Source organism: Scyliorhinus torazame, chromosome 7 (genome assembly GCF_047496885.1).
Source record: "Scyliorhinus torazame isolate Kashiwa2021f chromosome 7, sScyTor2.1, whole genome shotgun sequence".
Lineage (NCBI taxonomy): Eukaryota > Metazoa > Chordata > Chondrichthyes > Carcharhiniformes > Scyliorhinidae > Scyliorhinus > Scyliorhinus torazame.
The window spans coordinates 149,483,411-149,508,627 of record NC_092713.1 but is presented as its reverse complement, the minus strand read 5'-3'; the positions used below and the strand labels follow the sequence as shown (position 1 = coordinate 149,508,627).

General features: G+C 52.1%; 1 protein-coding gene across 4 annotated transcripts in view; it reads right to left on the bottom strand.

Annotated features, from left to right (window-relative positions):
* Positions 1 to 13,150: 13,150 nt before the first annotated feature.
* The window catches only part of astn1 (astrotactin 1), a 4,064,875-nt gene continuing 4,052,808 nt past the window's right edge, over positions 13,151 to 25,217 (bottom strand). For all 4 annotated transcript variants that reach the window (XM_072511608.1, XM_072511609.1, XM_072511610.1 and 1 more), the window contains one exon: positions 13,151 to 23,717. In XM_072511608.1, coding sequence (XP_072367709.1) covers positions 23,480 to 23,717 — 238 coding nt within the window. In that variant the 3' untranslated portion in view covers positions 13,151 to 23,479. The remainder of the gene's footprint in view (positions 23,718 to 25,217) is intronic.

Below are 25,217 nucleotides of genomic sequence, written 5' to 3'. Positions count from 1 at the left end.
CACCAACAGAAAGGCTTGCCACTCCATGAACTTCCAGCTGGCCTGCAACCAACAGATGCGCATCATGCACGTCTGCGGCCGATACCCGGGCAGCGTGCATGACGCATTCATCTTGACGCACTCGGTGATCCCCGACGTTTGAAGGGCAACCCCCCCCCGCCCCACACCCCGGCTGCGGGGTTGGCTGTTGAGCGACAGGGGTTACCCGCTGCTGTTATGGCTGATGACACCTATCCGGAGACCACAGACTGATGCGGAGACCCGATACGACGCCCATAAAACGACCATGGGTGTGGTCGAGAGGTGCTTCGGGGTCCTGAAGATGTGAGGCCCTCCAGGACGAGGCTAGGAGAGTCGCCCGCATCATGGTGGCCTGCTGCATCCTCCACAATATAGCTCAGCAGAGGGGCGATGTGCTGGAGGAGGAGGAGGAGGAGGAAGGGCAGGCCTCGTCTGAGTAGGAGGATGCAGGGGAGGAGGATGATGAGTGGGACATGGGACCCGGGCAGGCACAGGAGGTTGCACGACGCCATCGGCAGGGCCAGCGCGCACAGGATGCCCTCATCGCGACACGTTTCACCGAGTAGTGGGGGAGGAGGGTTGCTGGCCAGGGGCACGGACACCATCATCACAAATCCACACCCCCTCACCTCCCACACCACCAAACCGCCCACATACACACCCTCTCCACGACACATACCTGCGGCGCGTGACCTGGGGGCACTGGGCTGGCAGTGACAGCGGTACTGGTCCATGGGATGGAGGATGATGACAACCCACTCTGCGATGAACTCAAGTGCTCCCACATCATATGACAATGTCTGACTCCTGCCCATGCAGCACCTTCCACCTGGGTGAACCTTGCATGCGAGCTGGCCAGTCCATCACACGGTCCCATCGAATCACTGGGGTGGGGGTGCTGGGGACGGTCGGGGGGGGGGGGGGGGGGAGCATGGTCCACCCATGGGGCCTGCACTGGTCCCCCATCCACCTGGCCAACACTGACCAGCCCACCCCCACACCCATCAGACGGAGCACCAAGGCAGGTTTCAACAGCGTTAACAGGTGTTTATTATGGAGAAATACATATAATCTGTACCCTAGCCCCTATAACTCAACTGTGCCCTGCACCCGTGCCAATTTAACTGGTGCCGAACTTGCTGGCCTTATGGGCCCTAACACTACGTCCAGGTGGTTCCCCAGATGGTACAGCAGGAGTGGAGGTGGACTGCTGCGACTCCTGTCCTGCGACAAGGGTCCCCTTTGGCGCATGTCTCCTGGGGCAACCCGGCCTGGGTGGGTCCGTCCGCTGCTCGGGCTTCCTGGGCGGCGTGGTTCTGCCCTGTTCTGCCCGCTGCCCACCAGCGACAGGAGTGTGGGGGGGAGTCCGGGGTGCTGTGCTGTTGCAGCACCTCCCCTGTGGGAGTCACTGGCACTGGCCTCAGCACCACCTCCTCCCTCGGGGTGCCCGATGGCCCCCGGGCCACTCCATTGGGCGGGGATGCGAGCGGAGCCTCCCCTGAGGCCGCCCGGCCACTTGCCGCTGCCATTCCTGGAGGCCCGCTCAAGTCTCGACCAGGGTCTGCATGTTCGCAGCCATGGAGCACAGGGAATGGACTATCCTGTCTGGGACTATGCCACCACCCTGAGGGGCTGTGCCACATCAGCCAGTGACTGGGCCATGTCCCTCTGGGTCTGGGTCACGTCCCTCTGGGACTGGTCCATGTCCCTCTGGCTTGGGCCACCTCCCCTTGTTTTGGTGCAATGCTGGCCAGCGCCTGGGCAATGGCGCCGATGTTCTCAGCCATGGCCTGCTGTGACTGGGCCAGCCTGATGAACGCCACTGCAATGTCCAGGTGGCTCTGGAACATGGCTTGGTCCCCGCCTGCACAGAATGCCCCAGGCCTTACACACTCTGACCCATATCCAACACCGTCTCCCCCATTGCCTCCACCGCGGATGCCTCTCGTGCGGTGTCGGCCTGGGTGGCATGCATGACCTGCACCACCCCCTGATCCTGCACGCGGATGGACTCCTGCACTTGCGCCTGCAGGTGCTGAAAGCCGTCCATTATCCCCTCCTGTAGTCCCTGGGTCTCTGACTGCACCTGCACTGTGGCTGGGACTGGATGTTCCAGGAGCCCGGGACCCGTCTGGGCGGCAGCTGGGTCCTGGGGCCGGCCTGCCCTCCGACCGTCCGTCCCTTCGGCTGCTCCTATCTCTACCTGCTGTACTGGATGCAATGTGCGGTCCGCACCAGATAGTGTCGCAGGAGCCTCTTAACTAGCATGCCCAACCAAGGTGATAGTCTCTGAGATGGTGGAGGGTATTGGAGACAGCTGTGATGGCCCGAACACCAGGATCGCCTGCGTCTCGGGCAGAGGGCTGCTCTCCCCGTCAGTGCTCGGCCGTCTGGGGGGCACCTGTTCTGGCACTGGCTGTGGGCGGGGGGCCCCGGATGGGCCAGGCCCATCTCCGGCGAGTCCTGTAAGACACAAGACGGCATGTATGGTTAGACAGTTGGCTGGGGGGGGAGGGGGGGGTGCACATGGGGGGGGGGGGGGGTGCAAGGGTGAAGAGGGTGAAGTTGGGTGGGGTTACTGGGTTATGGGGATAGAACGGAGGTGTTGACCTTGGGTAGGGTGCTCTTTCCAACAGCCGGTGCAGACTCGATGGGCCGAATGGCCTCCTTCTGCACTGTAAATTCTATGATAATCTATGATAGGTCTGGTGGTCCCCCTCCGGTCTTCTCCCGCTCCCGGCGGTTGTGCCTGGCCTTTTCCTGGGGGTGGGGCGAGGGGAGACAGACACAAACAATGACACTGTTAGATGATCCACCGCATGCAGCCCAGGGGTTGGTTGGTGGCCAGGGCACCCGGCCATTTCGGCTGGCATGGGTGCTGGCATGTGGGACAGAGTGGGGATTCGGCTGTCCCTCAGGGTGTGGGGGGTGGGTGGGGGGGGGGGGGGGTGTCCGGGGTACATGTGTGTGTGGGGGGAGGGAGATTGGTGCCAGGGCACTGCCTACTCATCCTGGCCACCCTGAGGAGGATGTGCAGTTTCTTCCTGCACTGGATGCCAGTCCGGACAACGCTGCCTGGTGAACATAGCAGGTGAATTGCAGCGCCTGGTTGCCTTACTTCCGGTGTACAGGATCATCCGCCTCTCCTCCACGGCGTCCAGGAGGGTTTCCAGCTCAGCGTCCCTGAACCGTGGCACTGCTCTCCTTCCAGCCACCTTGTTTACTGGGATGGTATGTGTGGGGGGGGGAAGGACCATTTAAGTGCGGCTGCGGCGTGTTGAGCCTCATGTGTGGCAATCACGGACCCGGCGAATCTGGCGCTGTTTTGCTTGAAACCAGTTGCGTTCCACGTTGCGACGGTCCTAGCCCATTTAGAGTTGCCGAATCGGTGCAGCTGTTGCACCGTTTTTACTGTAATAAAACACCACTGTTTCCACGCCAGAGTCAGCACTTAGTCTCAAATTTGGAGAATCCAGCCCGGGGAGTGGTGAAAAAGAAAGACTTGCTTTTATGTAATTGTTTTCACGCTGTCTCAAAGCACTTTGAAGCCAATTAAGCACTTTTTGTAGTGTAGCCACTGTTGTGTTGTCGGAAACACAGCAGTTAATATGCGTACAGCAAGCTCCCTCGACAGCAACGTGATAATCACCAGATAATCTGCTTTGGAGTTGTTGATTGAGGTATACATATTGGCCAGGACACCGGGAATAACTCCTCTGCTCTTCTTCAAAATAGTGCTATGAGTTCTTTTCGTCAGACAAGCAGATAGCTTTTGGTTCGATGTTATTAACATTATTATTCAGATTTTTGTTTGTAATTAAGTTCTTTCTTGTAATAACATCACATTGAAATCAGTACCATTTGCACCAATGGGGTTAGCACTGCTGCCTCACAGCACTACGGACCGGGTTCAATTCCAACCTTGGGTGACTGTGTGGAGTTTGCACTTTCTCCCCGTGTCTGCGTGGATTTCCTCCGGGTGCTCCGGTTTCCTCCCACAGTCCAAAGAAGTGCAGGTTCGGTGGATTGGCCATGTTAAATTGCCCTTAGTATCCAAAAGGTTCGGTGGAGTTTCTGGAGTTCCAGAGGGCCAGTGCAGACCCAATGGGCTGAATAGCTTCCTTCTGCACTGTAGGGATTCTATGATCTCGCAATGGTTTCTTTTGTGTGAGCTGGATTTCAAATGAGACGTTACGGTTGGACATTCGGCGGAATTCTCCACGCCAGAGACTAAGTGCTGGCGCCGGGACTGAATCGGTGGTCTCAGCATTCCACTCCCCACACACACTCATCCCAGCCAACAGGATGGTAGCAAGACAAGCGGCACCACGGTTCGCTGATGCTGAACTGGGGACTCTGCTAGACGCCGTGGTGGAGAGGCGGGTGATCCTGTCCCCCGTGGTGAGGAGGCAGTTGCCACCCGCCGCAGTGCACTGGGCCTGGGCGCAGGTAGGAGAGGTCATGAGCACCCTGGGCAGGACCGGCCAGCAGTGCAGGAAAAAACTGCACACCCTCCGCAGGGCAGCCAGGGTGAGTAGCAGCACTGTGCCCCTTGCACTAACCCCCATCCCACACACCCGTAAACCGCCCCCCCTCCACCGGACGGCAACCAAATCTCTACCCTGCATCCTCTGCCAGCACCCATACTGGCCACCAAAGCTGGGTGCCCTGGCCATGAAAGCCACCAGCTACCCACCCCCTTGCTGGCTGGTCCTGGCACCCCTGCATGCGTCCGACCGCTTGACACTGTGTGTTTTTGTCTCTTCCCAACCAACAGAAGGCGACGCACAACCGCCAGGAGCAGACGACCGGAGGAGGTCCGCTGGACATGCAGACCCTCACCACAGCAGAGCAGTGGGCCATGGACAGCAGAGCAGTGGGCCATGGACAGCAGAGCAGTGGGCCATGGACAGCAGAGCAGTGGGCGGGGCTGCAGTATGGGCAGTCCCCGAGGTGGAGGTCAGCATCGGGCGGGCAAGAGATCCTGCTGAGTTGTGATACCCCATGGCACATATGCCACCACCAACAGTGTCCCCTCCACCCTCACCACCCCATACACACTGTCACCTCCACCCCTTCACCCCCACGCTGTCTCCTCCACCCACACCACCCCATGCACACTGTCACCTCCACCCCTTCACCCCCACGCTGTCTCCTCCACCCTCACCACCCCATACACACCCCACACTGTCATCTCCACCCCTTCACCCCCACGCTGTCCCCTCCACCCTCACCACCCCATACACACCCCACACTGTCATCTCCACCCCTTCACCCCCACACTGTCTCCTCCACCTTCACCACCCCATACACACTGTCATCTCCACCCCTTCACCCCCCACTCTGTCCCCTCCACCCTTACCACCCCATACACACCCTGCACTGTCATCTCCACCCCTTCACCCCCACACTGTCTCCTCCACCTTCACCACCCCATACACACTGTCATCTCCACCCCTTCACCACCCACACTGTCCCCTCCACTTCCACGCTGCTTCCCCACACTGCCGCCTCCATCCCCACTATCCCCACAACCTCCCCCACACTGGCCCGTCCACCACCACCTGCCACCCCGACCCGTGGTCCAATCATGCGTCATGTCTTGTATCTTGCAGGATCACCTGCCGATGATGCAAGCCCTTCTGGTGTCCCTGATCCCAACCATAAGCACAACCCCACGAGGAGAGCAAATGGAGGAGGAGGAGATGGACATGGATGGAAGCCCTCGACACGCAGCCAGTGGACATCCCAGGGCACCAGTCCGGGGATGACACCAACTTTCTGTCACAGCTGTCGCCAACATAGTCCACCGTCCCAGAGACACTCACCTTGGTTGGGCAATTTAGTGAAGAGGCTCCTGTGGCACTATCTGGTGCACACCACACACATGTCGCAGGACAGCAGGTGGAGGTAGGAACCCCTGAGGAGGTGGCAGTCGGTGGGCGGCCCGACCCCAGGGACTAGCTGCCGCCCGGATGCGTTTCAGGCTTCTGGAACGGACAGTTCCATCTATTGTGGAGATGCAGATGCAGAGCCAGGACCTACATGCAGTTGGAGGAGTCAAATCGCCTGAAGGAGCAGGAGGTGGTGTTAACCATGTGTCACCCAGGTCAACACCGCACGGGTGGCATCCACAGTGGAGGCACTGGAAATGAAGGTTTTGGCCATGGGTCAAGATGTCCACGGTCTGGGCACTCTATGCTGGCTGTGGCCGAGGCCCAGAGCATGCAGCCATGTGCCAGGGCCTCCTGAACACTGCAGTGGCGCTCCTGAGCCTAGCCCAGTTACAGCGGGCCATGGCTGAGGGCGCCGGCGATCCCATTGCTGGCTGGCGTGGCACATACCAGAGGTAGGTGGCGCAGTCACTGTCTGATGTGGCACAGGCCCAGATGTTGTGGCTCAGTCGCAGCGAGACGTGGCGCTGTCCCCAGAGGGACATGGTCGACTCCCTGTGTTCCATGACTGTGAGCATCGAGGCCCTGGTCGGGATGGGTATGGGCCTCCAGGACGGCCAGCGCCAGGTGGTGGTGGGGGGCCTCAGGGGTTACCTCCATTCACAGAGTAGCCCAGGGGCCATCAGACACCCCGAGAGAGGAGGAGGTCATTGGGCCCATTGGGCCCGCAGGGGAGGTGATGGAAGACAACAGCGTCTCGGACTCTCCACTCTTGTCCCTGGTGTATCTGGTAGTCAGCAGGCAGAATATGGCAGCACCATGCCACCCCGAGCAATCCAGGCCAGGTTGCCCCAGAAGATGCTCGCCAAAGGGGACCCAGGTGGCAGGGCGGGAATTACAGCAGGCTGCCTCCGCTCCTGATATACCAACTGGGCATCCACGTAGGAGTAGCATTAGGGCACATAAGGCCAGAAAAGTAGACACCAGTTAAGTTGGCACGGGTGCAAGGCACAATATCGGGTTAGGGACTAGGGCACAAACCTGGGTATATTTCTTCACATTAAACACCTGTGCACAATGTTACAAACTCCCTCGGTGCTCTGTCAGAAGGGTGTGAGGGGTGGGCTGGTTTGGGCTGGCCGCAGAGGGGCGAGGGGGATGGGCGGATATTGGGGTTGGGCTTGGCCCAGGGATCCCACTTCAGCCAGCGCTTACCGCTCCAATGTCCCACTCCCATAGCAATGGCGGTTTGTGCCTGGACACCCTGGTCCCGTGGGGGGGGGGGGGGGGGGCGGTCACCCTGACTCCATGGCCCATTCCCTGGTCACCCCTTCACACAGGCGGCCCCCACCCCCCCCCCCACCCCCCCCCCCCACCCCTCCCCCCCCCACGGCAGCCTCTGCCTGTCCTACCTCTTCATTCTCCCTCGCCAGCCCACGGCACCTATTTCCCGATTTCTAAAACACAAGCGAACCTAGCTGCCAGGAATTCCCCCCTGGCAGAGGCAGAGCAACGTGGAAGCTCCAGGGAATATCGGGTCAGGCCCGCTAATAATATGCAAACGGAGTTTGCTGTACATTCAGAGTAGAGCGCATTGATGCTGCTGTCGAGGCCTTGGAGAATTGAAAATTGGCATGCGCCCAGCGTCCGCCCGGATTTTGGCTTCCACCCAATCGCCTTTCCGATACCGGTGTCAGTCCATTTTGAATCCTACCCATTGTGTTCGTATTCACTCTCGCACACCACAGGAGACGGAGAGACCCGGACCCTCCGGCATGCGACGCCCGCAGGATGCCCCTCGCACACCACGGGAGACGGAGAGACCCGGACCCTCCGGCATGCGACGCCCGCAGGATGTCCCTTGGAGACCACGGGAGACGGAGAGACCTGGAGCAACAGGGAGACGATGCCCCCGTCACGTGCGGGTGTGACGACGCAGGTGTGTGCCACCCAGCGACGAGAGGGGCAGCCACAGGCCCCCGTCACAGCCGAGCCAGGACACCCCTACCCAGGACACCACTACCTAGGACACCCCTACCCGGGACACCCCTACCCGGGACACCCCTACCCGGGACAGCACTACCCAGGAAGACGAAATACCGGACAGTGACACAGAGTGGATGGGTGGAGACGAACCCCCACCCCAAAGTGCCATGGACTCAGAGTGGGACGAAGAGCACGACACAACGCCACTGCTGTCACCAACACCCTCCACCATCGCAGAAACACTCACCTCGGTTGGGCACTTTAGTGATGAGGCGTCTGGTACACTCACTGGTGCGCCCAACACAGCTGTCCCGGTACAGCAGGTGGAGGTAGGAGCAGCAGAGGGGCCGGGCGGTCGGAGGGCAACCCAGCCCAAGCGAACATCTGCCACCCAGATGGATCCCGGGTTCCTGGAGTTACCACACCCACACATAGATCCGATGCAACCACCGACCCGGAGACGAGCGAATAGGGTGACGGGTGGCTTGCGGCGGCTGCGGTCGCAGGTGGAGGAGTCCACCCGCGTCCAGGAGCTGGGAGTGGTGCCGGTCATACGTGCCTCCCAGGCCAACACTGCACGGGTGGCGTCCGCGGTGGAGGCAATGGGTGCGACGGTGTCAGACATGGGGAACGGTTTGCGAGGCCTGGGGCCTTCCGTGCAGGCGGCGTCTGTGGCCCAGGACATGGCTGCCCTCTCACAGGAGGCCATGAGCCAGTGCCAGCGCCAGATGGCAGAGGCGCTCAACGCCATGGCCCAGTCTCTGCAGGCCATGGCCCAGTCTCAGCAGGCCATAGCCCAGTCTCAGCAGGCCATAGCCCAGTCACAGACAGGGTTTGCCAACCCCCTGGGCTCCATGGCTGCAAACCTGCAGACCCCTGTCGATACCAGCACGGGCCTCCAGGACTGGCAGCACCAGATGTCTGGGGGGCGTCGGATGGCCAGTCCATTCGCATCCCCCACCCATGTAGATGCCTGGGGGCCATCGGGCACCCCGAGGGAGGAGGAGGGGGTGTGGTCCGTCCCGGGTCCCCCTGTAGGGGAGGTCCCGGAACACCGCGACACCTCGGACTCCCCCCCTTCCGTCCCAGGTGCATCGGGTGGACAACGGCAGGACAGGCTGGCAGCTCGCCATCCCAGTCGCCCGGGCCGCAGCCTGGCCCATCTAGGCCAGGACGCCCCAGGAAACGGCCGCCAAAGGGATCCCGTGTCGGAGGGCAGGAATCACAGGAGTCCACCTCCAGTTCTGCTGTACCGTCTGGGGAACCACATAGACGTAGTCAAAGGGCCCGTAAGGCCAAACAATTAGACACTGAGTAAGTTGGCATGGGTGCAGGGCACAGATGAGTTTTAGGGGCTAGGGCACGTGCATGAACTTCTTTGGTTATTAAAGTCAATGTTACACCTACAGAAGCTGCCTTTGTGCTCTGTCCAAAGCGTGCGGGGGTGTCATGTACGTTGAGCGCAAGTGTGTGTGTGAGGGGTGGTCTTACCTCAGCCCCAGGTGAGTCTGCCCCCTTCCCCCTGGACCGCCATCAGCATCTCCCCGGGCAGAGGACGGGACCGTGCGCTGCAGTGTCACAGCCGCATGCAGGGATGGTCCGGGTGGATGGTGGTACTGTGGCCATGGGTCAGACATAGTCCAACGATGTGGAGCCAGGAGCTCATCGCAGGGCGGGTTTTCATCATCCTCCATGGTCTGCAATAGACACGCGTCCACCCGCAACTGTGTGAGCCCGGCCATTGTGCCGCAGGTGGATCGGCAATGGGGGGGGTGGTGTGCATGCGGGTGGGGTGGGTGGGGTTGGGGAGGGGGGTGAGGGTGCTGGGTGGGTGGATGGGTGGGGGGTGTGGGTGGTTGGCTGTTGCCATGGTGTGCGGTCTGTGGCCATACTACCTGATTCCCACGCCCATCTAGTCAGTGAAGCGGGCGGCTATCAGCCTGTCCCGTGCCCGCTGGGCCAGCCGGTAACGGTGGACAGCCACCCGCCTGTGTCTAGTCCGTCTGCCCTGACCATTGCCCCCATTCCCCTCATCTGGGGAGGACTGCGCCTCTTCCTGCTGCTCCTCCACTCCGCCCTCCTCTGCCTGCGGCACATCGCCCCTCTGATGGGCTATGTTGTGCAGGACGCAGCACACCACAATGATGCAGCCGACCCTATCTGACCGATACTGGAGATGCCCCCAGAGAGGTCCAGGCACCTGAAACGCATCTTCAGCACGCCAAAGCACCTCTCTATCACTTCCCTTGTCGCTACATGGGCATCATTGTCGTGGTTCTCCGCCTCATTGCGTGGCCTCCGTATAGGCGTCATCAGCCACGATCGCAATGGGTAGCCCCTGTCGCCCAGCAACCAGCCCCTCAGCCGGGAATGGCGTCCCACGTACATGCCGGGGATGGATGACCACGACAACACGTATGAGTCGTGTACACTGCCTGAGTAATGGGCGCAGACGTGCAGGATCATCATGCGGTGGTCGCAGACCACCTGTATGTTCATCGAATAGGTTCCCTTCCTATTGGTGAACACGGCCCTGTTATCTGCAGGTGGCCGCACGGCGACGTGCATCCCATCAATCGCGCCCTGGACCATGAGGAACCCGGCCACGGCAGAGAAGCCCACGGCCCGGGCATCTTGGCTGGCCCGGTCCACAGGGAAGCGGATGTAGCGGTGCGCCATGGCATATAGGGCATCTGTCACTGCCCGGATGCACCGATGCACCGATGTCTGCGATATGCCGGACAGGTCCCCACTCGGTGCCTGGAATGACCCCGTTGCATAAATGTTCAGGGCCACCGTAACCTTGACGGACACAGGGAGAGGGTGTCCCCCGCCAGTGCCACGCGGTGACAGGTGTGCCAGCAGGTGGCAGATGTGTGCCACGGTTTCCCGCCTCATCCGGAGTATCCTCCTGCATTCCCGGTCTGTGAGGTTCTGGTATGACTGCCGGGGCCGGTACACACGGGGCACCCTCGGGTGCCTCCGTTGCCGTGGGGCCGCGACGTCCTCCTCCCCCTCCTCCCCCTGTCGGTCAGGTGTCCCTCCAGCCTGGGCGGCTGCCGCCTGCCCCTCTGCGGCAGCCTGCGCCGCCTCTCTGGCACGCTCCTCCTCCTGCTCCTCCTCATCCAGGGCAACATAGACATTAGCGGCTGCCGCCACGGTGGCCAACTCCCCCCAGCCAGGTAGCATGGACCGCATGGGTCCAACTGTTGGAGGCTGGCACCTGGCCAGGTGGACCAACTCACTTGCCCTCGCATCCCCCTCCCCGGCACGGACCCCCCCCCCATCCCCTTCCCCGGCACGGACCCCCCCATCCTCCTCCCCGGCACGGGCCCCCCATCCCCCTCCCCGGCATGGACCCCCCCATCCCCCTCCTCGGCACGGACCACCCCCCCATCCCCCTCCCCGGCACGGACCCCCCATCCTCCTCCCCGGCACGGGCCCCCCATCCCCCTCCCCGGACACCCCCATCCCCCTCCCCGGCACGGACCCCCCCCCAATCCCCCTCCCCGGCACGGACCCCCCAGCCTCCTCCCCGGCACGGGCCCCCCATCCCTCTCCCCAGCACGGACCCCATCCTCCTCCCCGGCACGGACCCCCCTCCCGGCACTCCCCGGAGCCCAGCCCACTCTAACCACCCCCCCCCCCCCCGCCCCGCCGCCGCACACATACACACACAACCCTAGACACACCTCTCCCCACACATTCAGACTGCGGCAACGCCATCGCCTGCCCAGCAGCCAACCCCCCAGGCCGTCACTCACCTCCACGCTGGTCGTCGTGAACCTGGAGCACAGGTTGACGCCAATTAAAAGGAGGTTTGATTTACGTCGACGTGACCGGTCATCACGTCGACGGGACTTCGGCCCGTCCTGAAGGGAAAATATCGGCATGCCCAAAATCGGCTGCCTTGCGCACACCCGTGCCATTCTCCGACGTCTGCGGCGCCATTAACGCCCCGCCGACTTTTTTCCCTTCGGAAACTTCGGCAACCGGCGGGGGCGGGATTCACGGCGGCCAACGGCCATTCTCCGACCCGTTGGGGGGTCGGAGAATGACGCCCCAGTCCTATGAGGGAGAAAGAACAATGACCATTCCTCTACAACAGTGTTCTTCAAAGTCGGGTGGGTCGCGGGAGGGTGTCGGGAGTGTCGCAGAGCCGTTGTCCGCGGCATTCCCGATCGCGCAAATGCCCGCGCAGCAGCCGGCGTTTCATAACGCCGGCTGCAAGCGGCCGCGAACATGTTAAAAAAAAAATTTGCCCGCATTGCGCATGCGTGCCGATAATCGGGCATGCATGCGCAGTGCGGCCACTATTTTCTTAACCGGTTGCAACTTTTTGTTTTACAAGTTCTGTAGTGGTTTTTATTCATTTATTTTATTCATTTAATTTTTATTTATTTTATTCATTTTATTTTATTTACAAGTTCGGGGGGGTTTTATTCATTTTCTTCATTTATTTTCTTCATTTTTTTTTACAAGGTCCGGGAGGGGTTTATTCATTTTATTCATTTATTTTGCTTATTTTATTTTTTATTTTCTTTTACAAGTTCGGGGGGGGGGGGGTTTATTTGATAAACTTTTACAGGAAAAAAATTCAGAACTTTGGACAGATGGAGACTCCCTACTTTCCGACACCAGAAGGCTTCACCTTCATCCAACAGGTTCCATTGGAGGAGCGCGTACGAGGGCCAAAGGGACCCAAAACCATTTCCTCCATTTTTGTCAGCAGTAAACAAGGTCAGAGAAAATGGTGGGTCGTGCAGGTTGGCCGGCGTGGGTCGCGAAGGTCGGCCGGGTTGGGTCCCAAAGGTTGGCCAGTTGGTAAAAATGGGTCCCCGGAAAAAAGTTTGAAGAACACTGCTCTACAACATGCAGCTCTTCTGCTAAAGAGGAGAATTGTCTCCTCTCGTGTGAGCTGAATTTGAATCCAGGTCCCACAGTGCCACCTAGTGTCAATTATCACTCATATGACAAATTCATGATCCTCTGGCAAAGATCAGCATGGACTTGATCGATCTCAAGCTGCAATCCCTCGTAAACAGTGGCACAGAGAGGAACACCGACAGCTCTGGGGTTTTGGGCTCATTAAGAATCATTCTGAGTCTCCTCACTACAACTGTTCCACATTCACCATCTAACACACTGAATGCTGTTGATCTTTAGTTGGAGTTGTTATTGCACTGATGAAAGCTGTCGCAAGTTATACGCTGAGCAAAAACATGCACGAAATCAGGAACCAGGCAATCTCAGAATCAATACTTCAATACTTTATGTTTAACAACCAATGGATTCAAGAAGACAATGACCGATATTTGTGCACAATACTAGATCACAAACTCTCATTTAACATCAGCACATATAACACCGCAAACCTGTATTATCAAAACTCAGAGTACATAGAACTACATTTCATTTTAATACCACTCTGCATCCGAGTGCAAATCTCAAACACATTTGCTCACAAGTTTAAAATGGCTGTTGCACATTCAAGATCGTCACAGCTCACCTGATCGATTAAAGCACTCACTCTGCAGCTTGCTCTAGTGCAGTGCAGACATAATATCCAAGGATAGAAGCCCAGGAGACCTCCGACAGTTTTAATAACGCATGCCTGTGTGCATTCACATTGGCTTCATATAGTTAACATTCTCACCAATAACAGCCAGTCCTCATAAACTAAATAAAGTGTTTTCTGCAGAATTGTTTTGCCTGAAGAAAAATATTGTCTGAGAAGTATCCCTTGGTTTGATTGAGTCTGAGGGTAAAATATACCGAGGCTACTTGTTGTATGGTCAGTTGTTTTGACTTCCTAGATTGATCTGACGGGGAAATACAAATACAGATAAGTGTGTGTGTTCGATGAGAAAGTGGACAAAAGAGTAATAAGCTAGAGAAACCTCTGCTACCAGCTAAATACAGCACGTTTGTGAACTCCATACAGCTTGCCCTGTCAGGTAAAGGGTGACAGCAGTTCATCGAATCCCTGATTATTTAGGAGTGCAAAAGTTGCCCATCAGTTTCAAAGACTGACGTGATTCGAATACTGTCAGCTGTTAAAGAGCTAAATAGCAGGACTTGCTTGAAAAAGCAATGATACCAAAGAGGTTTTACTTGGCTTTCCATACTGTGCTTGTGAACAAAGGTGATGCAACACTCTTGTGTTTTTACTCTACTGGATAATTTATGAGGAGGGAGATGTGTGGAGTTTTATATGGGGACTTCCTTATTTTTCGAAAGAATGTTGCACAAACAGCGACATAAGTCCCTGCATGAAACAGTTCACGGAGTCAAATGGTGACAAGGCTCAGGTGCCTAGTACAGACACAACCTCCCTGGGCAGCTTTCTACTGTGTGAATCCAAAGAGAGTGTTAAAAGGTGTCAATCATCTTTGTTCCTCTGAATGCTGTTTGTACACAAGGCAGAGATGCCGAAGAACCCCATAAATTTTAAACTCACAGATTACTGGCTGAAATCAGCCAGAATTTAGGTCAGGTCTAAGCTTCACCCTTCGAGCCCAATTGTTTCCTTTTCCTGATTGGAGAGGGGGGATTATCTCACTCACAAAATAGCATCCGATTTGAGTAATGCGGTTCTTAGGCAACAATAACCAAGGCGAGAGCTTACTGATCAGGAAAGTGGTTACAGACTTGTGGACAGGTGCCAAATGAAACCAAGCATCGATCAAAGGCACACACGCACATAAAGAGGGCAAAGCCAAGAGGTGGCGGCCAGAAGCCAGTGTAATAATTGAAGGATAAACAGGCGAAGAGGGAAGAAGTGAGAGAGGAAGTTGAAAATGGTGGAAGTGGGGTCTGAAGGGAATAGGCATGAGGGGCACACCATGGGATAGAGAAGTTGGGACAGGGGTCAGAAGGAAATAAAACAAATTGACCTGAATGACACGTACAAAAGAGGTGCCCAAATGAATTGCAATCGTCAAAACATGCTGATGGAATGGACAGTGTCTTGTTTAGAATAGAATACTTACAGTGCAGAAGGAGGCCACATTAAGAGGAGCATGCAACTGAAACTGGACATCAAATACTGGATCAGACCTAATCTCAGGCTGACAATGTAAATGGGAACAGAGCCATAGGAAGCATCGACAAGGTGGATTAGTTTGGTATTCTGCAAAGAGGTTGCTTACAAGGACATCACCGGAGTTGTCACATTATCAACATTCTGTAAACCTTTCCATAAAGCTTTGTGTACATTAACACTTCTTTGCAGTAATGCCTTTGCACCTATTAAAATAAAAATGCTCTAACGAAAGCTTGCTTGCTGTGCAGCTGGACGGAGTCAGAATGAAGATTTCTAGTATAGTTTACTTTGGAATAAGAAAGAAAGATGATTAAAGCACTGGACTTCGAGTGAAGTAATAATGTGTGTATTAGCTTTTTTTTAAACAGTAAATTAGGTGAGAGGTGATTGAAGCACAAAGTTCACAGCTTTACGCAAGGGGAAGGTCTCCAGTTCTAACCTGCATGTTGAAACTTTCAATATTGTGGCTAGCTTTGAGGAATGCTGTCTTTTAGTCAGCACAGCCAGACTATTAGTTTCACTAGTTTGTTTTCTGATAGCTAATAAATTGTTGGCAGTTGGTTAACATGTTTTAAAAAAGAGCAGTGTAAAATGCTACCACATGACATCTTTTAGAAACCATGCCTTCAAGACAATAATATTAAAAGTTGGTGATTTTATATAAAAATCCTATTCTGAATAAATATTAAAACACTTAATTGTAGACCATGCACCTATCTGTAAATCGGCTTAATGGGGGTGAGGAATCTACAAATCAAATCTAATCTAATCTAATCTGCATGCTGAAGAGTGCTTGAAGAATTGTTTCAATGTGAGGAATCAGCCAGGATAAGTTTGCAATTATACAAGAGCAGGATGTAGAACACCATCCGTTAGATTACTGCAGTTTTTGGAGAGGAAACAAACGTGGTACTGCAAATAAAAATACAATGGAGTATCACTCCATAACGAGGGCCTGAATTTTAAGAGTCAGGAAGACTGTGGACCTTTAAAAATGGCAGGCAGGTCCTGAATGTAGATGTCGCGCCCCGATTTCTGACAGATTAAATTTTTGCTGGAAACCCAAAATCAGCAGGGGCGGTTGAATTCCAAGCTGAGTTCCAAAAGACCGCATTTTGGTTTTATAATCCATAGTGTGGGAGCCACAATAGAATCAAATGGCCTTGAACGTCAGATAATGTCTTTATAAATATCATAATCTGAAATCTTTTGAATCTCTGGCTCTTTAAACTTAAAAAAACAGGCTGCAGCTGTCACAAAGAGTTTAAAAAAGTCTCTGCTGGACTATTTTGATTGACAGGCCATCTACTCCATATTAGATTAGAAGAGCAGTAACATTGGGTAGTGCAATTTCAATAGGGTCCTTTGTTGAGAATTTCCCACAAACTATTATGGCATTGTGAATGCTTGGCTGAGTTTCAAAAGCTAACATTGTCTCAGCAGGGGTTCTGAGTTTACAGTTTTATTGAAAGTTTAAAAGGAACCACTGCCTTTGAAATGGGTTCCAAATACAATTCATTTAAAAACAGATTAACCACCTTCAATGAATTTTATGAATGGGAGGTTCTTTTTTCATGAGCAAGTGTGTAAGAGTGAGACCTGTATAATATTGTAAAAAGTTTATTTTTTCATCTCCATCTTTTTCCCATTGTGTATGCTGGATGAGTAGTCATGGATTCCCATGTAGGGTATGCAGAGCATGGAGGGCCCTTGGGGGGTGGGGGGGATGAGATAGCATATGAGTATTAGGTAGGGGGGATCAGGGAGAGTGTGAGGAGTGAGGTATACAGGGCCTAACACCTTCTGAAAGATCATGGATCAGGGGTGAAGACCCAAAGAACCAAGGTGGGTTCCTAACCAGCAAGGTACTAATTATACTAATTAACACACATTAACTAATTTCATTAATAGATTATGTATGCAATTATAGCTGTGATCCTGCCTGATACTCCTCTACCCTCTTGACACTGAGTGAATTAATTGCCTTTTGAACTTTGAGAAATTCACATGGGTAAAGTGGACCACATGAGGGCATGTGCTTGTAATAAACTTGTATTTATATAGTGCCTTTTAAGTGATAAAATATCCCAAGATGTTTCACAGGAGTGGTATCTAACAAAAATTGACACTGAATGGCACAAGGAGGTATTTGAATAGATGAGGTCAGAGGGCTAGGTTTTAGGCAGTGTTTTGAAAGAGGAAAGAGAAATAGAGAAGAGAAGATTTTCGCAGGGGTGAATTTCAGAGCTTCAGGCCTATGAACCTGAAGTCACAGCCGCTAGTGGCACAACAATTAGGAATGCGTAACGCAAAAGAACTGGAAAAAGACAAGGATAGCAGAGGGTTGTAGAACTGGGGGTAAGTGAGAGAGAGATAGGGAGGACCAAGGCCACAGAAGTATTTGACAATAAAGATTGAAATTTTAAATATTGCTGGTCAGTGGTCACTGGAACGTGGGTAAACGTGAATTGAGATACTGGAGACATTTTGGATGGCCTGAAGTTTATGTACAGCGGAAGTTGGGAGTCCAGTCAGGAGTGTACTGGAATGTCATCAGTGGTAGGCTGAGGCTGAAACCAATGGCTTTGATTGTCCCAATATTTAACTGGAGGAAGTTTCTGTTCATCCATCCCTGAATGTTGGACAATCAACACAACAACATAGAGACAGTGGAGGAGTTGAGAGAAGTGGTGGTGAGGTGAAGCTGTGTGCTGGTAGCATCCAATGCAAGCTCATGCACTTTCAAATGGTGTCTCCAGAAGGAAGCATGTAGATGACAAATAGGAGAGGGCTAAGGGATAGATCCTTGGGGACACCAGAGATAACTGCCTGAGAAGAAAAGCTATTGCAGATGATCCTCCCGCCAAGATAAGATCGATAAGAATGGCCAGTGCAGTCCCACCCAGTACTGAATACTGATAAGAGTGATGGCTCATCTCGGGAGTGCAGCCAAAACCAATCTCATGGCACCATGGGGAGCTCAGTTTAACAGTGGGGTACAAGGAAAATTGTGAGACCAATCATGATAGGTGATTCGATAGTGAGGGGAATATGCTTTTCTGCAGCCACAGATGTGAACCTAGAGTAGTTTGTTCTCTCTCTGATGCCAGGGTCAGGAATGTCACTGAGCGGCTGCAGAGCACCCTGAGCATTGGCAGGGGGGTGGGGGGGAGGTTGAACAACCAGCAGTCATGGTTGTCTCATGAGTCCAAACGACAGAAAGAAAGAGGGATGTGGTCCTGCAATAACTACTTAGGCAGCTAGTTAGGAAATTACCAAGAAGGATCCAAGTTCCATGCGTTGGTGAGTACAGGAATAGAAGAATTAAAGCTGATGAATGCATGGCTAGAAAGATCATGCAGAGGGAGGACTTTCTTGTGACATTGGGACAGACTCTGTGGGAGATGGACCTGTTCAGGGTGAATAGATTGAACTTAAACAATTTGGTACTAAGTTTCTTGCGAAGAGATTTGGAGAGGGTTTAAACTATCTTGGCCGGGAGTCTGTGAAACAGGCGCAAATGTCAGAGAGGAATACCAAGTTGGAAAGAATATTGAGAACGCCACACTAGCATAGGAAATAATAAGTTAATATGTGCGCGCAGAATAAGGAGGAAAGTCTAAATCAGGGTTACTGTGCATTTATGTGAATGCATAGATTGTGATCTAGAAGATTTGTGAGCTGCAGGCACAGATTGGCAATTGTAAATATGATGTTGTGGCTGTAACAGACATCTGCCTCAAAGAAGAGCAGGACTCAGTGTTAAATATTCCTGAAAGACAGAAAATAAGGAAAAGTGAGAGGGGTTGTGGTATTGATTAGGGAGAACATTGCAGTGCTGGAGTGAATATTTGAAGAAGGGGGTCAAGTATTTAGCACTGCAAGACTTGATTCTTGGAAATGAGGAGAACCAAGTGTCAGTAGCAGAACATTTAGGGGACAGTGATCACTGTATTGTAAGGTTTAGGCTGACTATGGAAAGGACAATGAACAAGATAGATTGAGAATAATTAATTGGGGAAAAGCCAAATTCAATGAGGCAAGAATGGATGTGGGCTGAATAAGTTGAGTCAAAGGTTGGCAGGAAAAATGGTAGCGAAATAGGTTAACAAGTTGCCTTCAAGTAAGAGATAGTTCGGACTCAGTCAAGGTCCATATCCTTGAAAGGGAAAGGTAGGCTAAACAATGCCAGAGCTCCCTGGATGACCAAGAGAGATAAAGGAGAAAAGATGCCTGGTAGAAAATACAACTGAGAAGAAGCCAAGTTATAAAAGATTCAGAGGCAAGGTGAAAAATAAGAGAAGCAAAAAGGGAGGATTCAAAGAGACTGGCAGTCCCCAGTACCTCGATGTATGTATACCCCCCCCCAGTTTTCCCCCCACTACATGTTTTCTTTTACTTGTTAATCATGTGATTTTGATAATCATATAGCGTTATTGATTTTATCTTATGTATAATATCTTCTCAGTTTTTTCTTTCTCTTTTGTGTCCATCTGTAAATCTCCTGTGCGGGATTCTCCGACCCCGCGCCGGGTCGGAGAATCGCTGGCGGGCCGCGCGAATCGTGCCACGCCGCCAGGCGATTCTCCGCAGAGTGGAGAATTGCCGCCATTTGCGCCGGCGAGGTTGGCGCGGTGCCGGTCGCGGGCCGCTCTACAGGGCCAGCCCACCGATTCTCCGGCCCAGATGGGCCGAGCGGCCGTAAGAAAAGAGCCGAATCCCGCCGGAGCCATTCTAATCTGCTCTGGACCGGCGGGACCTCGGCGTGTAAGGGTCGGGTGGCGGCCTTTGGGGGGGGAGGGGTGTCCGACCCTTGGGGGGGGGGAGGCTCCGATGTGGCCTGGCCCGTGATCAGGGCCACCGATCAGCAAGCTGGCCTCTGTGGCTGGGGGCCTCCTTTCCTACGTGCCGGCCCCTGTAGTCCTGCGCCATGTTGCGTCGGGGTCGGCGCGTTAAAGGAGGCCACTGCGCATGCGTGCGTTGGCACCGGTGCCACTGCGCATGTCCTCGTTGCCGCTGGCGCAACTGCGCATGCACAGATTCCGCGGTGCACAGTTCGCGCCGGGATCTGCAGCTGGAGCGGCGCAAACCGCTCAAGCGCTGTGCTGGCCCCCTGGAGGGGCCAGAATTAGTCATAGGAGCGGCAAAAACATTTAAACAAAACATAAAAGGGAATTTCAAAGTTATATAAATCATCTGTGGGATTCTCTGTTTGCGGGATCCACCACCCTCCTGGCAATGCACCCATGCCCGCACGTTTCCCGACGGCATGGGGTGGCTCACAAATGGGTCACCCCATTGGCCGGCTGTGGGAACAGAGAATCCCACTGCCAGTGGGAGCTCACCGAAAAATGCAGCTGGCGGGATGGAGAATCCCGCCCTGTATCCCAGAAGCATATAAATAGTAAAAGGTGGAGCAGGGCCATTTAGGGACCAAACAGTTGATTTACACATGGAGGCTGAGGTATGAGATGAATATTTGCATCTGTCTTTATCAAGGAAGAAGATGCTGCTCAGGCCATAGTGAAAGAGAAGATAATTTGTACACCTAAAGGGTTTAAGATTGATAAAGGAGGTATTGGATAGGTTGTCTGTACTTAAAGTTGACAAGGCACCGGGACCGGATGAGATGGATTCAAGGAAGTGAAATTGGAAGTTATGGGAGATCTGTTTCAGTCTTCCTTTGACTCAGGGATGGTGCCAGAGGACTGGAGAAATGAAAACGTCACACCCTTGTTCAAAAAAGGTTAAACTTAAGCCCAACAACAAGCAAGTTAGTTTAACTTTGGTGGTGGGGAAACTTCTAGAAATAATAATCTGGGACAAAATGAATAGTCACACGGAATAGTCACATCGAAAATGATTCTATGATTCTGTGATTGAGTCACACGTGGGCTAATTAAGAAAATGTTGGCTAATTAAGGAAAACCAACATTTATTTCTTAAGAGAAGATCGTATTTAACTCATTTGCTGGAGTTTTTGTGAAGAGTCAATAGAGAGGATTAATGAAGGCATTGCTGTTGATGTGATGTACACAGACTTCCAAAAGGCATTTGATACAGTGTTACATGACAGACTTGTGAACAAAATTATAGCTCAAGGAAACAAAGAGTTTTTTGGGCTGGAGGAAGGTTTGTCGTGGAGTTCTCCAAGGGTAAATGTTGGGACCCTTACTTGATTTTTATCAATGACTTTGACCTTGATGGACAGGGCACCACTTCAAAGTTTGAGGGTAGTACAAATCTTGGAAACATTGTGAACTGTGAGGAGGATTTTGTCAACTTTCAAAGTTTCACAAGTTGGTGAAATGGGCAAACTGGTGGCAGATGAAGTTCAATGCAGAGTTCATTTTGGTGGGAAGAACATGGAGAGATAAAAATAAGGGGGTGCAGGAGGTGAAGAACATAAGTGTATATGTACACAAGTCATTAAAGATGACAGAACAGTTTGGGAAAATAGTTAATAAGCATACAGCATCCTAGGCTTTATTAATAGGGAGCAGAGAGTACATGGGCAAGGAGGTTATGTTGAATTTGCATGAGATATTGGTTCAGCCTCAGCTGGAGAATGCATCCAGTTCTGGACACTGCACTTTAGGAAGGATGCGAAGGCATTGGAAAGGGTGCTGAAAAGATTCACGAGAATTGTTAAAGGGATGAGGAACTGCAGTTATGAGGATAGATAGGAGAGGATGGGACTATTCTTCCTGAAGAGAAGAAGGCTACAAGGAGATAAAGATGTTCAAAATCATGAGCTGGCTGGACAGAGTACATAGAACATAGGAATTAGAGCAGAAGTAGGCATGTCAGCCCTTCGAGCCTGCTCCGTCATTCAGTCAGATCATGGCTGATCTCTTCCTGGTCTCAAATCCTCCTCCCCACCTGTTCCACATATCCCTTTGGCCCACTTTTTATTCTGGTAGATAGGGATAAACAGTTTGCACGCGTGAAGCATCAAGAATGAGAGGGCACAGATTAAAAGTAATTGGCAAAAGAAGCAAAAGTGATGTGAGAATTTTTTTTCACAGAGCGAGTGGTTAGGGACAGGAATGTACTGCATTAGAGTGTTTTGGAGGTAGGTTCAATCGAGGCATTCAAAAGGGAATTAGACTTATCTGAAAAGGAAGAATGTAGGATAGCATTGAAGGGAATTGCTCATTTGGAAAGCTAGTGCAGACATGATGGGCCGAATGGTCTCATGGGCATGATGAACTTGGGTTTGGAGACAACAACATGTTCAAGGATTTTAGGAAGGAAAAGGAAGTTGAAGAAGGAACAGTAATTTCCAAGGATAGAGGGGTCATGAGAGAATTTTGTAAGAGAGGCAATTATAAGAGCAGATTTGAAGGGATGAGAAATGAAAGAGAATGGTTAACAGCATCAGTTGGCAGGGCTAAGAAGAGAAATTAGGTCATTTGTGGGAATAGGGTTATGGGAGCAGCAGGTGGGTGTAATGGACAAGACATGACAGGAGATCGGAGAGCAACAAAACAATAATGCAAGTTCAGTTAAGGTAATGGGAGCCATTTAGATGGAAGCTTGGCCCATTGGACTAGAGGAATAGCGCGAATGTGTGTGTGTGAATGTGTGTGCATGTATAGGTGTATATGTGTGAGTGTATGTGTAGGTGTGCATATATGTGTACAATTGCCATCCATCCAGTATTGGATCAGACTGTTTACCTTTTGGCAAAAGAGCCTAGATATTTCCCAAATATAATTTGGAAACCAGAAGATTATCAATTGTCTCTATTCACTTCTATGCCTCATGGTATGGGGGATCAATTGTAAACCACATAGCACTCTTACCTTTGGAAAGCATCAGGTACCATATTAACATCTCTCCATGCATCAGGCACTGTGCACCATAATAATTTCCTCTCCAACGGAACACTAGGTATTGCAACAAGCTCTCCCTCTATGGTGGGTAGCTAATCCAATACTGTTTTAAAGCCTGCTTCGTGAAGGTGAATTAGTGACCGGACAGTCTATCTCTAAAAATGGCAAGTTAACATGGGAAAATCTATCAACAATACAAATTCCAGAACCAAATGCACAATCCTACCCAAAAACGTAACCTGATTCCACCGACTGTGAAGTCTTGGATTTGACTACAGGTTGCATCCCTAACTTCTAGTGAGTATTAAATAAAACATTTCTAATCTGCAACAATAGTTGAATGTTCACAACAAAGAGACAATATTAATACATGTTGGACCCTAATACAATGGGAGAACAGATTCAGCCATTGGATTACACACAATGCAAACATCATCGTCATCTGATTCTTCCTCCAATTCTTCCATTTTCCAATGAAGAAGTTAAAAGCAAACAATCTGCATGTTTGGCTGACACTACTCAAACAGATTCAAAGTCTTACAACCAGGCCAAAGTGAGCCTGGAGTTTAACGATCTCCACAAAACAACTGCAGGAGCCAAGCAACATTTTACCCAGAAGGCTGTGTGGATTGCATATAACACAGCTGGCAAAGGGGGCGTGGGGGTGGGAGATAGACATGATGTACGTTCCTCTGTCAGAACTCTTTGTGCTCTCCATAGTCATTGTACAGCACTGTCAGAAATTGCTCGTCACAGATCTTCTTCACCTCTGTTCTCAGGTCTTGCCAGTTTATTCCTGAACGCTTCATTTCACTGTACTGGCAGGAAAGATACTTCAAGGAGATCCGACGCAGGATGATCTTGGGCTCTCGAAGTAGGCCCCTGCACCAGCTGCTCAGCTCTTCCAACTTGGACAGGATCAGACCAGCCTTCCTGAAGGTAAAACATGGAAAGGTACATGTGCATATGGGAAAGACAGAGAGAGAAAGGTGGCAGGATAGATAGTGAAGAAAGAGAGACAATGGCAGAGAGAATAGGAGGAAGCATAGGAAAGGATGAAGGAGAGACATACCGAAGGAAAACCAAGTGGAAGGGGAAAGTAAGAGGTGCAAAGAGGGATGGGAGAAGAGAGAGGAGAAGGGAAGAGAATGAGGCAAGCAGATATAGGGCAAAAAGGAAGAGGCCGAAGATGATGGACAGATTGGAAGAAACAGATGAAGGGAAAAGACAGGGGGAAAGAAAAAGAGAGGGAAACCAAGAAAGAGCAAAGGGTCAAATGGGGGGAGAATAGCAGGAGGTTGGATAGAAGAGATGGGAAGAATGAAAGAGATTAGTTTTAAAGTTACTTTGAGCTCACTTTCAATCACATGTACAGGACTAGGTATTTACACCATAGGGGGCACTAATACAGATGGAAGTTCAACAAAATATTTTTCTTTTACATTCCAACATAGAAATTCAAAAAATACTGTGGCTCGTAATGGCTTTAACCAGTGGGGTGTACTTTTTTATGAATGACATATGAAATGTAGAAACAATATTACACATTGCATTACTGCCAGCATCGTTAACACAATTATTGTATTAGACCGAATACAACAGGATGAATGAGCGAACGAGATGTCAGATTTGGCTCAGTGGTAGCACTCTGGCCCTGCATTAGAAGGTCATGGGTTCACCGTCACTCCAGGGACTTGAGTACATAATTTGGCTGCTACTTCAAGTGCAGCACTGAGGGAGAGCTACATCATTGGGTGACCCATCTTTCAGATTAGTTGTGAAACCAAGATATGCAAACAGGCTGACAGTCTCGCCACAGATCATCTGGAATAGAGTTAATAAGCCGCACAGCAAACTTTATACAACAGACGTTCCAACGACATAGTGCACAGGAGAGGATCCTGGAAAGGGAGGGGGGTAAATCCAGTTGTTGTGGTCCTTTTGGAACAAGCAACATAGGTTGGAAAAGGGGGGAGGTCCTGCTGATAGATTATCAGGGGTTAGGTTCTAACCTAAAAAGCAGGACCTCAAGGTTTCTTTCTTTTTTGTTTTGTTTTAAATTTAGAATACCCAATTTTTTTTTTCCAATTAAGGGGCAATTTAGCATGGCCAATCCACCTAACCTACACATCTTTGGGATGTGGGGGTGAAACCCACGCAGATACGGGGAGAACGTGCAAACTCCACACGGACAGTGATCCAGGGCCGGGATTCGAACCCAGGTCTTCAGCTCCGTAGGCAGCAATGCCTACTGTGCCACCGTGCTGCCCTAGGACCTCAAGGTTAATAACCTCTGGATTATCACCCGAGACATGTGCATTGAAGAAGCAGGCAGATCAGGAGAATTAACATGTGACTAAGGGCCTAGTGTGGGAGAGAAGGGTTCATTTCCATTGGATATTTGCACCAGTTTGAGGGCAAGAAGGAGCCGCA